This window comes from Bos indicus x Bos taurus, chromosome 10 (genome assembly GCF_003369695.1).
Source record: "Bos indicus x Bos taurus breed Angus x Brahman F1 hybrid chromosome 10, Bos_hybrid_MaternalHap_v2.0, whole genome shotgun sequence".
Taxonomy (NCBI): Eukaryota; Metazoa; Chordata; class Mammalia; order Artiodactyla; family Bovidae; genus Bos; species Bos indicus x Bos taurus.
Genome location: NC_040085.1, coordinates 85,856,974 through 85,873,993, shown reverse-complemented (window position 1 = coordinate 85,873,993; position 17,020 = coordinate 85,856,974). Strand labels below are relative to the sequence as shown.

General features: G+C 40.6%; 1 protein-coding gene across 5 annotated transcripts in view; it reads left to right on the top strand.

Moving 5' to 3' along the window:
* CEP128 (centrosomal protein 128) overlaps window positions 1-17,020 on the top strand; it is a 214,191-nt gene that overhangs the window by 173,237 nt on the left and 23,934 nt on the right. For 4 of the 5 annotated variants that reach the window (XM_027552581.1, XM_027552579.1, XM_027552578.1 and 1 more), the window contains one exon: window positions 3,784-3,948. The exons of the other annotated variant lie outside the window; for it this stretch is intronic. In XM_027552581.1, coding sequence (XP_027408382.1) covers window positions 3,784-3,948 — 165 coding nt within the window. The remainder of the gene's footprint in view (window positions 1-3,783; window positions 3,949-17,020) is intronic. 5 annotated transcript variants of the gene reach the window in all.

Here is a 17,020-nt window from a genome sequence, read left to right as displayed (position 1 = left end):
TGACCACAGGCTGCTTGTTTGGTAGCAGTTCCTCGACTGGAGCTTAGATTTTCCGAGTTGAGGTCCAGGTGAGTGGTAATGCAGTGAGTTGCCATTGTGGAATGTGGGTGAAGGTGGTTGGAAGCGAATGGGTCAAATAACTTTGATGTTAGTTTGTTGGGTAGATATTTGGGTGTTCATGATGCTGTTGCGAAGGTGTTAACAGGTCACACGCCAAAAACGTCAGTGAAGAGGATGACTGGTTGGTTGGCTACCGCTAACCAGGAAGGCAGGGTCGAAATAGTGTGAATCTCAATGGAAGGCAGTGTTTTTGCACGAGGATGTGTATGTCATGATTTGTTAGGTCATGAATTGAGAAATGGTTCTTTCAAGGAACTTTAGGTTTTTCTGGCAATGTTGAAACTGCACCTTCTTTTTCTTGTTGGTATTACTGACATATTTCATATTCTCATCATCACTATGTAGTTGTGTGATAAACATGCATTCCAGCAGGAGTTAGTAATAATTTAATCAGCCCTTGCAGATTTAAGATCATCTGTGTAAAAACATCATTCTCACATTGTATTGAAAACATACTTTCTTGAGAGGGAGGTGAAGTCAGGAGGTACAGCCTGCTTGACAGAAACTGCATTTGCCCCGGGACGCCTTGGCGTATGAACAATATAGCATGCATCATAGTAGCAAGTGGACTTCAGCCTGCTGATTTGGACTGTGGAGACGTGAGACACAGCTCTGAGGAGCCTCCCTACTTCCCCCTTAGTCCCTCATTCTACCCCCAACTCCTCCCTTTCAGCCTTCAGATACCACCTGTGTTGCCTCTTTCAGAACGCTGAGCCAAGGGTATCACTTCCTGCTCAGAAACCTTCAAAACCCATTAGTATCTCAGTAACAAAGTCTCAGATCTAGTCCAGTCTTCCCTGATGTGGTCCCACCAGAGCTGTTCACACTTGGAGCCTTTTTCTGTTCCCAAACGGAAAACCATTTCCTGCACCGACTTCTCACTGCCTGCTCTTCGTCCAGATTGTCTTTCCCCCAGTCTGCAGGAGGAAAAGGGGTGCCTAACCTTTCAAGGCCCAGTTAATTTTTTACCTCTCTTATGGATTCACTGAAGATAGCCATATCTCAACTGAGGTTGAGATCAATCTCTTGCTCCTCTGTTTCCTTAGCGGTCTGTGGCGACCACTAGTACCGTCCATTTAGGCTGCCTTCTATTTTGGTGTGTTTGGGGTGTATTCATACCTCTCCAGAGGGACAGGCAGCAGGTATTAGCTGCTTAGATTTTTTTTAGTTAGTTTGTTTTTAATTTGGAAGACTAAGATGAGGGATTTTATAGTCACTCTTTAATGTGGTACAAGAGCAGCAGCATATGTGCTTAAAAGGAGACCAGGGATTGTGAGAACTCAGTCCTGTTCTCTTAAACCGAAATCACCCATGAGGGACAACCCCACCTCATGCTGTTTTATTAATATAATCCTGTACTTTTGACTCATTTATATTATTAAAAATAGTTGATAGCAGTGGTCATCATCAAAAATTTAATATGTCGAGTTATGTACAAGAGGGCTATAGATAAATAGCTCTGTAAATGTTGTATTTCTCTTTTGGCTTCACCTTAATTCATCACTTTTTCTGAGTCTAGTAAGTGCTGATACATTACCCATTTTTTTTTTCTCTGCACAAATTATATATTTTTCCCCATCAAGACCTACCCTTCTCATGCCTATTTTTTGAATTTAAATGTAAAATATTATAATGAAATGTTCTTGCTGCTATTAATATCTGAAGACTCTTTGAAGGTTATTTGAAGGCTGTTATCACCTCAAGATGATTTCAACAAAGATAATTTTGTAGAGCCTTACTGGGATCAGAAGACCAAGAGTAGAGTTGTGTATTTTTGCGATTTGCTGGCTATATGATCTTTGTCAAGTTACTTAACCTCTTTGTACTTCATCAGTAGAACAGGAACAGTCACGTCTTTCTCTCTCTCAGGGTTTTTGTGAGTGACATCACTGTGTAAACCCTAAAATGAAATGTAAGCATAATAATGAGACCACCAAAAGAAGTAAGTTCTTCGTCAAACCTAGGCATTAGTGTTCTGGTAAATGTTCTAAAACGAGTTCTCCGGGGGCAAAGAAGGGAGCCCTGATCTGTAGCATTTGCCAAGTTCAGTGATTTAAGAGCCCCCTTTTGACTGGTTTCAAGCTATCAAACATCATCACTGGACACAGAGTTGGGAGCTGAACACAGTGGCTCCCTGAGAGTCTCTGTGAGCTGGCCCAGCTCACCACTGGCCTTAGGGCAAGACTGTCTATACCCGTGCTCTCTATAAGACACAAAGAACAGCCAGGCATTCTGCTGAAGCTTAAAATCATAATGGAACAGTTTTCCTGGTGGGAGACTCTATTTTGAAAATTTATTTTTGGATAGTGAATACAGGATTCCTAATTTAAAAAAAGATCAGTTCTTTTGTTAACTCAGAGTGGCATCAGGTCTTCGCTGAATTTTGTTGGGTGAATAAGATGGAGATTTTGTCTGAAACTCACACAACGTCTTCCCTTCGGGAAACTACTTCCCATGATTATGTTCCCGTGTACCTAATTAAATCCATACAGTAAATGTGTACAAAGGAAAGAAGCAAATATATTTGAGGCATTGAAATGTATTTTAAACAGATTCTATGTAGGTGCTTGCAGGCTGTCAGTAACTGGTGGCTGTAACTAGTACTAACCGCGTTGCAGGTGCACCCAGCTGGTTTTTCAAACCTTATGATGTATGTACCTTTTAAAGGTGGTAAGGCAGAGCAGCTGAAAACATGGGCAGCAGAGAGAATTTCTGGGTTCAAATCCTGGCTGTGTTATGGTCACTGCATCCCCTTGGGAGAATCATTAGTGTTGTTCTGCTCGAGTTTCAAAAAAGGAGACAGTAATAATATCTCTCTGGGCAGGTTGTGGTGAGGATGAAATGAGGAAAAGCAATACAAAAAGGTCTTAATGCCATGCCTGACATAGAGTCAGCATCCTCACTGTTGTCCTTTCAAAGGTATTTAAGTTCACATACCTGGCAAATCTTTGTTGAATCCCCTCCACACATTATTCCTGTAATATTAGGAAATTACTAATTTTTTTTTTAAAGCTGATTCTGGTTATATTTCAAATAATAAATGAAAACCAGGCACGTTATTGCATTATTAGTACTGAAATAATCCCTGGTAAACCTCTTTTACATACTTAGTTGTTTATAGTTTTTTCACTGCTGCAATTCATAATCTTTCTAACCCCACAAGAGTGCTATTCATAATTACATTGCACAAAAAAGCACACAATTCTTTCACAGAAGACGAGGAGGTAGCTTGAAAAGGAACACTGTGACGCTCCTCTTATAGAAAAGGAAACTGATCAGGCAGTGATATGCCACAGTGTGTCCTTGTGGGGGCATTTCTCGGCAGGTAATGTCCCTTCTTTGGGTTACAGACCCCTGCTTACACCTTTATTAAGAACTTCTTATTCATCGTTGTCAGACTTGATTGTTGCATCTCTGTCTTTTATGGTTCATGTCTGTTACCTTCAGCACCTAGTGCAGTACCTTGCACTTACTTGGTTGCCCAGTTAGCGCTACACAGGGCTTGGCACATGGAAAGGATGTTTCTTTGCGTGTCTGTCTATGTGGGAAGGCTCAGAAGTAGCAAAACCTCCCGGTGTTTGCCCACTGATGCAACACGGGACTTGTCTCGTGTACAGTTTGGCTGCGGCCAGTGGACTTTGTCTTTTCTCCTTTTTTCCTCAGGCAGAAAGCTTAGAAGATAAGAATATGGCACAAGTGCAGCGTTGCCAGCTGGAGAAGCTGAAATCACAGTATGACAGGCTGACAGAGGAATTAACCCAGAATGCAAATGAGAACAAAAAATTGAAGCTAAAATACCAGTGTTTGAAGGATGAACTAGAAGAAAAGGTAAACATGTGGATGGATTCGAATTGAAAAGGCTTATTTGCATTTCTTCTAGAACATAGAAGTTAATAAATGCTAATTTTCAGCTTTCATAGAAAAGTTGTATCAGTGCCAGATACAGTCATAGAAGTTTATTAGGATGCTGTGATTTTTATTCTTTCAACAACAAGTAACCTTCTAATACGTTTTATTTTAAATTTCTAATGGATCTTAAAATAGGTATTTATAGGCAAGGTAGCAAAGAAAGGAGTTATGGTTTATTGAAGACCTACTCTATGGCAAGCATTTATGCCAACAGATTGATTTATGTGTGTTCATTTAATTCACACAACTCTTTGAGTTAGATTTTATTGATCCCTTTAACCCAAGAGGAAACCATGGTTCAAAATAAAATATGTAATGGTTAAGTGGTCATTGTGTACTAGGCACTCTTCATGCTCATAGTCATTTTATGAAATTGATACTATTAGGCTCATTTTTGAAGTTACAGAGACTGAAGCTTAAGAAGGTTGGTAGCCTGGAACATTACCAACAGACTCATTACTTTCCTATCAGTAGCTCTGTAAAATTTGGGGTGTATCTGCTGTATATCGGGGCTTTTCAGGTAGCACTAGTGGTAAAGACAAAATGGGAAAGACTAGAGATCTCTTCAAGAAAATACGAGATACCAAGGGAACATTTCATGCAAAGATGGGCTCAATCAAGGACAGAAATGATATGGACCTAACAGAAGCAGAAGATATTAAGAAGAGGTGGCAAGAATACACAGAAGAACTGTACAAAAAAGATCTTCACGACCCAGATAATCACGATGGTGTGATCACTCACCTAGAGCCAGACATCCTGGAATGTGAAGTCAAGTGGGCCTTACAAAGCATCACTATGAACAAAGCTAGTGGAGGTGATGGAATTCCAGTTGAGCTGTTTCAAATCCTGAAAGATGATGCTGTGAAAATGCTGCACTCAATATGCCAGCAAATTTGGAAAACTCAGCAGTGGCCACAGGACTGGAAAAGGTCAGTTTTCGTTCCAGTCCCACAGAAAGGCAATGCCAAAGAATGCTCAAACTACCGCACAATTGGACTCATCTCACATGCTAGTAAAGTAATGCTCAAAATTCTCCAAGCCAGGCTTCAGCAATATGTGAACCGTGAACTTCCAGATGTTCAAGCTGGTTTTAGAAAAGGCAGAGGAACCAGAGATGAAATTGCCAACATCTGCTGGATCATGGAAAAAGCAAGAGAGTTCCAGAAAAACATCTATTTCTGCTTTATTGACTATGCCAAAGCCTTTGACTGTGTGGATCACAATAAACTGTGGAACATTCTGAAAGAGATGGGAATACCAGAGCACCTGACCTGCCTCTTGAGAAACCTATATGCAGGTCAGGAAACAACAGTTAGAACTGGACATGGAACAACAGACTGGTTCCAAATAGGAAAAGGAGTATGTCAAGGCTGTATATTGTCACCCTGCTTATTTAACTTATATGCAGACTCATCATGAGAAACACTGGGCTGGAAGAAGCACAAGCTGGAATCAAGATTGCCGGGAGAGATATCAATAAGCTCAGATATACAGATTTTACCACCCTTATGGCAGAAAGTGAAGAGGGACTAAAAAGCCTCTTGATGAAAGTGAAAGTGGAGAGTGAAAAAGTTGGCTTAAAGCTCAACATTCAGAAAACGAAGATCATGGCATCTGGTCCCATCACTTCATGGGAAATAGATGGGGAAACAGTGTCAGACTTTATTTTTTTGGGCTCCACAATCACTGTGGATGGTGACTGCAGCCATGAAATTAAAAGAGGCTTATGCCTTGGAAGAAAAGTTATGACCAACCTAGATTGCATATTCAAAAGCAGAGACATTACTTTGCCAACAAAGGTCCATCTAGTCAAGACCACTGGTTTTTCCAGTGGTCATGTATGGATGTGAGAGTTGGACTGTGCAGAAAGCTGAGTGCCGAAGAATTGATGCTTTTGAACTGTGGTGTTGGAGAAGACTCTTGAGAGTCCCTTGGACTGCAAGGAGATCCAACCAGTCCATTCTGAAGGAGATCAGTCCTGGGTGTTCTTTGGAAGGTATGATGCTAAAGCTGAAACTCCAGTACTTTGGCCACCTCATGTGAAAAGTTGACTCATTGGAAAAGACTTTGATTCTGGGGGGAATTGGGGGCAGGAGGGAAAGGGGATGACAGGATGAGATGGCTGGATGGCATCACTGACTCGATGGACGTGAGTTTGAGTCAACTCCAGGAGTTGGTGATGGACAGGGAGGCCTGGCGTGCTGCGACTTATGGGGTCGTAGAGAGTCGGACACGACTGAGCGACTGAACTGAACTGAGTGGTAAAGAAGCCGCCTGGCAATGCAGGGAACATTAGAGACACAGGTTCGATCTCTGGGTCGGGAAGATCCCCTGGAGGAGGGCATGGCTACCGCCTCCAGTGTTCCTGCCTGGAGAATGCCATGGACAGAGGAGCCTGGTGGGCTACAGTCCATGTTGTTGTTCAGTCACGCACTTGTATCTGACTGTTGTGACCCCATGGACTGCAGTACGCAAAGCTTCCCTGTCCTTCACCGTCTCCTGGAGTTGCTTAAACTCAGGCTTATTGAGTCGGTGATCACATCCAACTACCTCATCCTCTGTCGCCCCCTTCTCCTCATGCAGGGTCGCAAAGAGTCAGACACAACTGAAGCGACTTAGCATGCATGCACACTATGCATCAGGCATAGGGTAGAATACTGTGGACTTTCAGCAAGTCACTACTTTTGTGACAAAGTGTCAACTAAGAATAGAAGATAGAATATTTAAACTTGTGTTCTGTGTCTTTCAGTTCAGTTCAGTTGCTCAGTCGTGTCCGACTCTTTGCAACCCCATGGACTGCAGCATGCCAGGCCTCCCTGTCCATCACCAACTCCCAGAGTTTACTCAAATTCGTGTCCATTGAGTTGGTGATGCCATCCAACCATCCCTGTGTCTTTACCAGCTTCTTGAAAGGATTTGCCTTCCAGTGTGATACAAGTCAAATAGAGAAAGGACTCTTAGCATTTGGATAATAGGATAGGGCAGGATAGACTGGGCCAGATGAATCCTATTCTTGATAAGTGTTACTAACTAACATCTGTAATAAAGGAATTATCAAGGCGTAGGGTGTCATAAAACTCCACATAAACCTCTAGAAGAAACTTTCATGCTTTGCTCTTCTTTTCCTCTGTCATTTCTGTATATACATTTACCTTTCTAGTAATTGTTAAAATCAAGGAAATAAAACTTAAGTAAACTTCGTGTTTATGATTAAATGTGCTTAAGTTGCTAAATTTAGGCCTACAACCTTGACAGTTGTTGTAGTTTAGCTCTTACGTCACACTTTGTTTTCATTATGTCTAATGTTCACAAATATTTAATGTATCTGTTTTCAGGGTATAGTTGCTTTGGAGATAATGCTTAATTTTCCAAGTTTTTCATAATTAAAATGTAGCCAGAAAGTTGTATTAACATGTTATATATTTAGTTATTTGCATTTAGGAAATAGTAGAGAAGTTTTTGATACATTGAAAGTGTAAAGGTTACCTTATTCTGCTTAGAATAAATGTTTCTTTACTATTATATTTGTGATGTTCCAGATATATCTGCAGTATCGTGCATTCATATAAATGGAACATTTGAGACTTCCCTTGTGGTCCAGTGGTTAAGACTTCGTTCTTCCCTGCAAGGGATCCCTGGTTGAGAAACTAAGATCCTGCATGCCCTATGGCACAGGCAAAATTAAATAAATAAGTAAATACATAGAACATTTACCTTAGAACAGAGTTTTTGTCAACTTTAAATTGTCACCTGCCCTTGCCATCTTCCTCTGTAAGGATTAAATCATGTGCTGCTCTGGCTGCTGACTTTCAATACCTCCCTAAGGCACTTCAAGGTAGAGATCAGGGAGGCGGCACGCTGTGCTCTGGGAAAACTGGCAGAACAGGTCTCCAGAGAGTTAGATATTTTCAGGAGCTGATTTTATGAACCCAATCCTTATACCTGCTCATATCTAGAAAAGCCCTAAATCCTTTGATGGTGACATCAGCTCCTTGTGACTAGCAGAAAGGCTTTGCAAAGATCAGTGTTTGATTGCATGAACTCCGTGTTCACCACCAGAACCAGCTATGTATTGACTTTGCCCCTACCTCTTTGGAGCAGTTGCCCAGAGCTCTCTGAGGTGCTGTTTCCCAGGCTGCAGCCCTCCATTTGCCCCAGATAAAGCTTAACTCTTATGTTGTACGTTTTTTTCAGTCGACAGTTTCTGGAGTTAGTGGTTGTATAGTAGATTCTCCCCAGCCTCCCTTAGTGGTTTCCCTGTCCACAATTTCAGTTACCTGCCACAGCAGATTACTGAAATTACCAATTTTGGACCAATTGCGGTGCAGAAAGATTAACTGGAAAATTCTAGAAATAATTCGGAAGTTTTAAATTGCACATTATTGTGAGTAACATGGTGAAATCTTCCTCTGTTCCACTTTTTTCCACCTGGGATGCCCTCTTATCTCAATCTGCTGCTAACATCCGACCAGCCACATCATCATGGCTTGATGGCCCAGAATCACCCAAAGCATGTGAGATCCTCCTTCTGAGATATTATCAGAAGGTCAGTAGTAGCTTAACGCTGTCTCATCATGTAGGCATTTTAATGTCTCATATCCTCACCAGAAGTGTGGTGAATATGGTACAGTAAGATATTTTGATAAAGAGACCACCTTCATATAACTTTTATTACAGTGGATCATTACAGTTGTCCTATTTCATTATTAGTTACTATTGGTAATCTCTTACTGTGCTGGTTTATAAGTTAAACTTTATTATAGGTATGTATGTGTAGAGCATCATCACTCTGCTCACAAAGCAGAGACATCACTTTTCTGACAAAGGTCTGTATAGTCACAGCTCTGGGTTTTCTAGTGGTCGTGTGTGGGATGTGAGAGCTGGACCATAAAGAAGGCTGAGTGCTGAAGAATCGATGCTTTTGAACTGTGGTGCCAGAGAAGTCTCTTGAGAGTCCCTTGATCTGCAAGGAGATCAAACCAGTCAATCTTAAAGGAAATCAACCCTGAATATTCATCGGAGGGACTGATGCTGAAGCTCCAATACTTTGGCCACATGATGGGAAGAGCTGACTCATTGGAAAAGACCGTGATCTTGAGGAAGACTGAAGGCAGGAGGAGAACGGGACAACAGAGGATGAGATGGTTGGATGGCATCACCAACTCAATGGACATGAGTTTGAGTAAGCTCCGGGAGATGGTGAAGGACAGGGAGACCTGGAGTGCTGCAGTCCATGGGGTCGCAAAGAGTCGGGCACAACTGAGCGACTGAACTGATGGATGTGTAGGAAAAACATGTAAAGGATTTGGTACTGTCTGCAGTTTCAGGTATCCCCTGGTGGGTCTTGGAATGTATCCCTCAGATAATTGGGGATTCCTGTAGTCCTTTGCTATATATTGAGCATCTAGTATGTGGGAGGCATTGCTGGATGCTGGGGATAAGATGCAGGTCTGAAGTTGAAAGTTTATAGTGGGATCATTAAAAGCAATATCCCTTTCGATTGTTAAAACTATTGAATATATAGTCAAGTCCTGATAATAGGTGCTGATGCAAAGAAAAGATATCTAAAGTCTAAAATGGTAAATCATCTTAAGAATACAGAGACACACACTCATACACACATAGCCTATGGGCTTACTTTTGTTTAATATATTTTGTTTACATGATTGTTGTATCCTTTTGATTGACTTAGCTGTTTTTGTTCACCTAATTTTTTTTAGTATAATTAGTTGTGAATCAAAACTTCATTGGATCAAGTTATATCCAGATAGGGTCTTTCTCTTTCAGAGGTAGTGAGGTGTTGACAGCTATGGACAGAACGTTCAGTTTAAATCATTTTCTAGCCATGTGGCATTAGGCAAGTTGCTTAAAACTCAAAGTCTCAGTTATATCATCCTTAAAACCAGTATAATAATAAATTCTAATGGAGTTAAATGTGAAAATGTATTTAAAGTGCTTGGCAGAGTGTCTGATACCTGATCAGCTATCAATTAGCAGCTACCATTATTTTATTATTGTTAAGTTACCAAGTGGATGCTAGTTAATCAGCCAAGCAATAAACCAATCGGCAAGCATTGATTAACTACTTATGATATGTTAAGGATTAAGGGCCAGTGCCGGAGTTCAGCTCCAGCAGCCAGGGATTCAACCTGAAGGGGTGAGTGGTGTTGGCGAGAGAGAAACTGAGGCAGCCTCTCAGTTTTCTTGGACTGCCTGTTTATTTCAAGCTTATGGTTTTCTTTTATACTTTTACAAAAGCATTAGGTCAGAGGCTTGATATTTTTCGTTCCCATGGACCCAGATTTATTTTTCTCCAAAAATCATTGTTGCCCCTCAAAAGGAGTTCCTTCTTCAGCAATTCTCTTACCTACTTTTTCTCATGTGTCCTTGTGAGTACACTGTAACTCATGCTAATGTCTGGGCTGCATACCACATTCCTCAGTTTAATTCTTACCTTTCTAAGTCCTGTTTGCCCCTAGTATCCTAAGCTCACTATTTCTTAGAAAGGGCTTCTACCTAATAATATCTCTAAAGTCCCTAATTTCTATAAGCTATAGTAGAATATGCTAACATTACAGCAATCATTAAATCTTTAGCTTCTAACTATTTTAATTATTCCTAAACCCTAAATTCAGCAAACTCCTTTGCCATAAACTTTTCTCACAAATGGGCCTCAGATAGCAATCCCTCCCATGGCCTCAAGCTGCGGCCTGTGTGCTCACCCTGGAACACTTTTTTGTAAAAGTCCTTGAACAAATGTCAGTGATTAACTTTATGAGTTATTCTTTGAGAACAGCTGCAGAAGGCTTTATGCCTTTTCATGCTCCTCTCAAAAACAATAAGCACCTTAATATTCTCTTCAGTCAACTCAGCCATGGAAAGGGAAAAACAAGTCAGAATCACAAAGCCTAACTCCTTCATTCCGGGTCTGTGCCTACGGAACAAAGGGAGGGGGTTTAGGGCCGTGCCTCTATTTTGTCAGTAATGCCTAACGCGGCTCCCGACAGGCCAGGGAACTGGGAATAAGACTTACTGCAGAACTATGTTGATTGGACATTTTGAGCCAGAACTGTGTCGAATCACTTGAGATGATGGTCCACAAAGGAGGAGCCAACTTGAGAAGAGTTGGCATTTCCTGTTCAACACACAGGAGGGTGGGTTTGTAATTATGTTTGCTATTTGAAGAGAGGAACCACATCATGGTTGTTTTCCTATCCCCAAGATTAGGTACAGAGCTTGACATATGGTAGGTAATTTATAAGTAATAGTTGTGGATGAAGAGATACGAATGTGTATGCATACATGCTCACATGTTTGCATGCGTGCTCAGTCGCTCAGTCATGTCCTTCTCTTTTGCGCCCTGATGAACTGTAGCCTGCTAGGCTCCTCTGTTCATTCTTGGGTTTCCCAGACAAGAATACTAGAGTGGGTTGCCATTTCCTTCTCCAGGGGATCTTCCTGACCCAGAAATTGAACCCGTGTCTCCTGTGGCTCCTGCATTGGCAGACGGATTCTTTACCACTCACACCACCTGGGAAGCCCTGCTTACCTGTTTATGTGTAGATAAAAGATGTGGTGACCTGTGGCTATAGGTGTTTGTTCATTCTCTCCTCCTCTCTCTCTCTCCCCTTCCCTCCCTCTCTTCCCCACTCCTCCTTTCCCTTTCCTTCAATAAGTGTCTGTGTGTTGGCCAGTCTGGGGAAATAAAAACAAGAAAACAGTACAAAAATATGTCCCCAGTGAAAAAAAGCCCATGACTTATATCCCAGAGATTCCTGCTCTCCAAACAGTGCAGTGAACTTGATAAATAGGGCCCAATTGAAGGATTTATAATCCTAATGAAGGGATTTCCAGTCAAAAGGGTCTCTATAGAACCATTTCTGATCAGCTTATAGATTTCGTAGGCTATCTGGGATGCTTAGCTAACTGATATGATACTTGGTTTTCTCCATTGTTATACTTTAACTTCATTTTCTATTATTAGTTTTTTCGGGAGATGTGAGTAGCTGCAATGAAACAATTAGGAGATGAATTGTGAGACAATCTAAGGCAATTGCAGTTCACAGGAACGTAAGCATTGAATAGATTAGGGTTTGCAGAAATGTGATTTTGTTCCTTCTCATGAAATCCGTTATTTAGATTGTTTGTGAAGTGACATGTAGCAACAAATTTAAAGCTATGGCTGTATTGGTTAAAAACACTTAAGAAATAATTTTCGTATATAAAATGTGGATCTTTAAAAAGATCATTATAATTCAGATTGCAAGTGTAATGATGATGCCATTTTTACATAAGCTGGAAACTGAGTTTGAGAGCATATTATTGTGACTAGCCCAACATTGCACAACTTGTGTTGGAAACAGGATATGAGCACAGATTTCTTGTATTTTCCCCTTTATTTACTGCCAGTAAAATGACTCACGTTTCTGTCTTTTCATTGATTTCTTTAGTGTTGAATTTAAATTTGTTGTTATTATAGTCAAAAGATTACCATATCCTTTCTTATTTGTTTTTAGTCTGTATAAATTTTGGATTAGAAGTCATCAGTAATTTTTTTAGAAAAATTAAAACCTGATATTTCCACATAAAAGATATCTGTGACTGGAAAAAATGAATCAGCATTGTTTAATTTTGTTTTGTTTCTAATTTGACCATCTGTTTAGGATTGTTCTTTTTCATGAGGTGAAAAAATGTATATGATTGTCAGATACCTGTTCTATAAAATAGTCACTCTGCTAAAATCACAGTTTTACATTTTTTACCAAGAACTCCTTAATAGTAGCAGGCAGAATTCTCTGTTTTTTTGTTTGTTTCTCCCCCACAAGTATGAGAAAGAAGTAGAAGTTAATGAGCTGTTGACTTGTAGCATTTATTTTAATGATTACACTTTAGGCCATTTTTAGGCAATCTATACTCTTTCTTTATCTTTTTTATATCGTGTGAATAGACTAAAGCTATAACTTCCACATATTAATTTGAGGGCAAACTTTAAACCAGACACTTTAAATAAACACTAACTAGGATACTATGAGTAATTTCCTGTCAGGTTTCTCCCAATTAAAAAAAAAAACAAAATAATAATAAAATGGTCAAATTGAAGGCAAAATTATAAATTTATCATTTGTTATTTGTAAAGTGTTTTTTTTTTCTAATTTTATTTTATTTTTAAACTTTACATAATTGTATTAGTTTTGCCAAATATCAAAATGAATCCGCCACAGGTATACATGTGTTCCCCATCCCGAACCCTCCTCCCTCCTCCCTCCCCATACCATCCCTCTGGGTCGTCCCAGTGCACTAGCCCCAAGCATCCAGTATCGTGCATCGAACCTGGACTGGCAACTCGTTTCTTACATGATATTTTACATGTTTCAATGCCATTCTCCCAAATCTTCCCACCCTCTCCCTCTCCCACAGAGTCCATAAGACTGTTCTATACATCAGTGTCTCTTTTGCTGTCTCGTACACCGGGTTATTGTTACCATCTTTCTAAATTCCATATATATGCGTTAGTATACTGTATTGATGTTTTTCCTTCTGGCTTACTTCACTCTGTATAATAGGCTCCAGTTTCATCCACCTCATTAGAACTGATTCAAATGTATTCTTTTTAATGGCTGAGTAATACTCCATTGTGTATATGTACCACAGCTTTCTTATCCATTCATCTGCTGATGGACATCTAGGTTGCTTCCATGTCCTGGCTATTATAAACAGTGCTGCGATGAACATTGGGGTACACGTGTCTCTTTCCCTTCTGGTTTCCTCAGTGTGTATGCCCAACAGTGGGATTGCTGGATCATAAGGCAGTTCTATTTCCAGTTTTTTAAGGAATCTCCACACTGTTCTCCATAGTGGCTGTACTAGTTTGCATTCCCACCAACAGTGTAAGAGGGTTCCCTTTTCTCCACACCCTCTCCAGCATTTATTATTTGTAGACTTTTGGATCATAGCCATTCTGACTGGTGTGAAATGTAAAGTGTTTTTAACTGAATCCCTGATAGCTGTTAAATCCAGAGTAGTCCTTACTTTTTCAGAGAATTGACGGAAACACCAGAGTGTTACCATGTGTGAATTACTCAGCCCGATGTTAGGAAACATGCTTAGAATGCGTCGATGGAGTGACCTTACGTCCAGCTGTGGTGGAGGGAGGGGCAAGACCCACAGATGCATGAAAGGACATTTGGTCTCTACTTTCCAGACTGAAGCAGCTTCCCTGGTGGCTCAGATGGTAAAGAATCTGCCCACAATGTGGGAGACCTTCGTCCCTTGGTGAAGGGAATGGCAACCCACTCCAGTATCCTTGCCTGGAGAATTCCATGGACCAAGCAGCTTGGCGGGCTACAGTTCATAGGGTCACAGGGTCGGACATGACTGGGTGACTAACACTTTCACACTTCCCCAGGCTGAAATGAAAATATGGAGAAGCCTCTTCCTACTTCTTTCCCATTGGCAGTGAACTCACTACCAACCATTTACAATCTAACCGATTGGTTTTAAGTGAATTTAAGGAGTGACATCCAAGTTTGTGTCTTTATGACCTCTGATTTGAATTTGAATTTGAGGCATTTCAAGTCATTTTGAAGGGCTTCCCTGGTCTCTCAAATTGTGAAGAAGCTGTCTGCCAATGCAGCAGGTATAAGAGATGTAGTTTCGATCCCTGGGTCTGGAAGATCCCCTGGAAGAGGAAATAGCAACCCTTTCCAGTATTCTTGCCTGGAAAATCTCCTAGACAGAGGAGCCTGGCAGGCTACAGTCCATTGGGTCACAGAGAGTCGAACACGACTGAGTGACTAACACTTTCACTTTTTGAGGCATTTAATCTTTTAACTTGCTGTCAGTTCAGTCACTCAGTTGTATCCGACTCGTTGTGACCCCATGGACTGTAGTACACCAGGCTTCCCTGTCCATCACCAACTCCTGGAGCTTACTCAAACTCATGTGCATTGAGTCAGTGATGCCATCCAACCATCTCATCCTCTGTTGTCCCCTTCTCCTCCCGCCTTCTATCTTTCCCAGCATCAGGGTCTTTTCAAATGAGTCAGTTCTTTGCATCAGCTGGCCAAAATATTGGAGCTTCAACTTCTGCATTAGTCTTTCCAGTGAACATTCAGGACTGATTTCTTTTAGGATTGACTGGTTGGATCTCCTTGCAGTTCAAGGGATTCTCAAGAGTCCTCTCCAACACCACAGTTCAAAGGCATCAATTCTTCAGCGCTCAACTTTCTTTATAGTCCAACTCTCACATCCATACATGACTACGGGAAAAGCATAGCTTTGACTATATGGATCTTTAACTTGCTGAGTGGTTGATAACTACAGGAGCTTGAGAAGAAAGAAGTCCTTGGAGCACTTTTCTCTGAAATCCTGTATTGCTAGTTTGGTTTCATTTCCTTGTGAAACTGTGAGTGATATCCAGAGTGTAGGAGTTAGACTGAATGATAGTATTAGTTGCTTGCGGGGTGTCAATTAGCCAAGAGGAATAGGCCGCCTAAAGGTTTCTACTGCCTGTGTGTCCGTGCTCTGCCAGATGCTCAGCAGACCTAGCTTGCCTCGTAGACCCTGAAAGGTTCATACAGTGAACGTCCAGCTTTGTTTACATGGCATTTATTTTATCACCATTGAAAGTGCTTGTTGACTCAGTCCATTTTTTTCGTTTAATATTGAACAAGCAATATTCTTTAAATTTATGATAAGCCAATATGTAGAAGGTTTTTATTGTATACATGAGTTATATTATTTGGATATTTATTTTTCCAGTTTTTTCCCCTATAGCCTTTCATAGGAATAAATGTATACTTTAGCATCCTGTAAGGAAAAGAAAAAGAGCAGAGAAACAAATTCTGTTGGTTTTCTAAAGACACTGTAAGTTTATAAACATTTTTCTGGAGATGAATGGTGCATTTTCTTCTTTTGAAAATTAAACAATGTTCCTTCCAGATGCATAATTTAAAAAACTCTAGTTGTTTGTTTCCTGTCCATGTTTTGTTTCAGAAATAGAAATGCATCAAAAGTGGCTGATTTTAAATAACTAAATGTTATTTGTTTCCAGGCATTGACTTAAGAGAAATATGTCATAATTACAAAATGGTCCTAAAGTTTAATGAATGTGTAAAATACCCTTTAGAGGCATTTTTGTTTTCAACTGTGAATATTAATTTCTAGGAATGTATCCTAACATCTTCTTGATTGTGCTACCAATGACTTTTGTATTGTTCAATATTCTCCTAGAAAAAAATTACTAAAAACCCTGAGGCAAGAAGTGAAGAGGAACTAAAAAGCCTCTTGATGAAAGTGAAAGACGAGAGTGAAAAAGTTGGCTTAAAGCTCAGCATTCAGAAAACGAAGATCTTGGCATCTGGTTCCATCAATTCATGGCAAATAGATGGGGAAGCAGTGTCAGATTTTATTTTTGGGGGCTCCAAAATCACTGCAGATGGTGATTGTAGCCATGAAATTAAAAGACGCTTACTCTTTGGAAGGAAGGTTATGACCAACCTAGATAGCATATTGAAAAGCAGAGACATTACTTTGCCAACAAAAGTCCGTCTAGTCAAGGCTATGGTTTTTCAAGTGGTCATGTATGGATGTGAGAGTTGGACTGTGAAGAAAGCTGAGCGCCAAAGAATTGATGCTTTTGAACTGTGGTGTTGGAGAAGACTCTTGAGAGTCCCTTGGATTGCAGGGAGATCCAACCAGTCCATTCTGAAAGAGATCAGTCCTAGGTGTTCATTGGAAGGAATGATGCTAAAGCTGAAAGTCCAGTACTTTGGCTACCTCATGCAAAGAGTTGACTCATTGGAAAAGACTGATGCTGGGAGGGGTTGGGAGCAGGAGGAGAAGGGGTTGACAGAGGATGAGATGGCTGGATGGCATCACAGACTCAATGAACATGAGTTTGAGTAAACTCTGGGAGTTGGTGCTGGATAGGGAGGCCTGGCATGCTGCGATTCATGGGATTGCAGAGTCAGACACGACTGAGTGACTG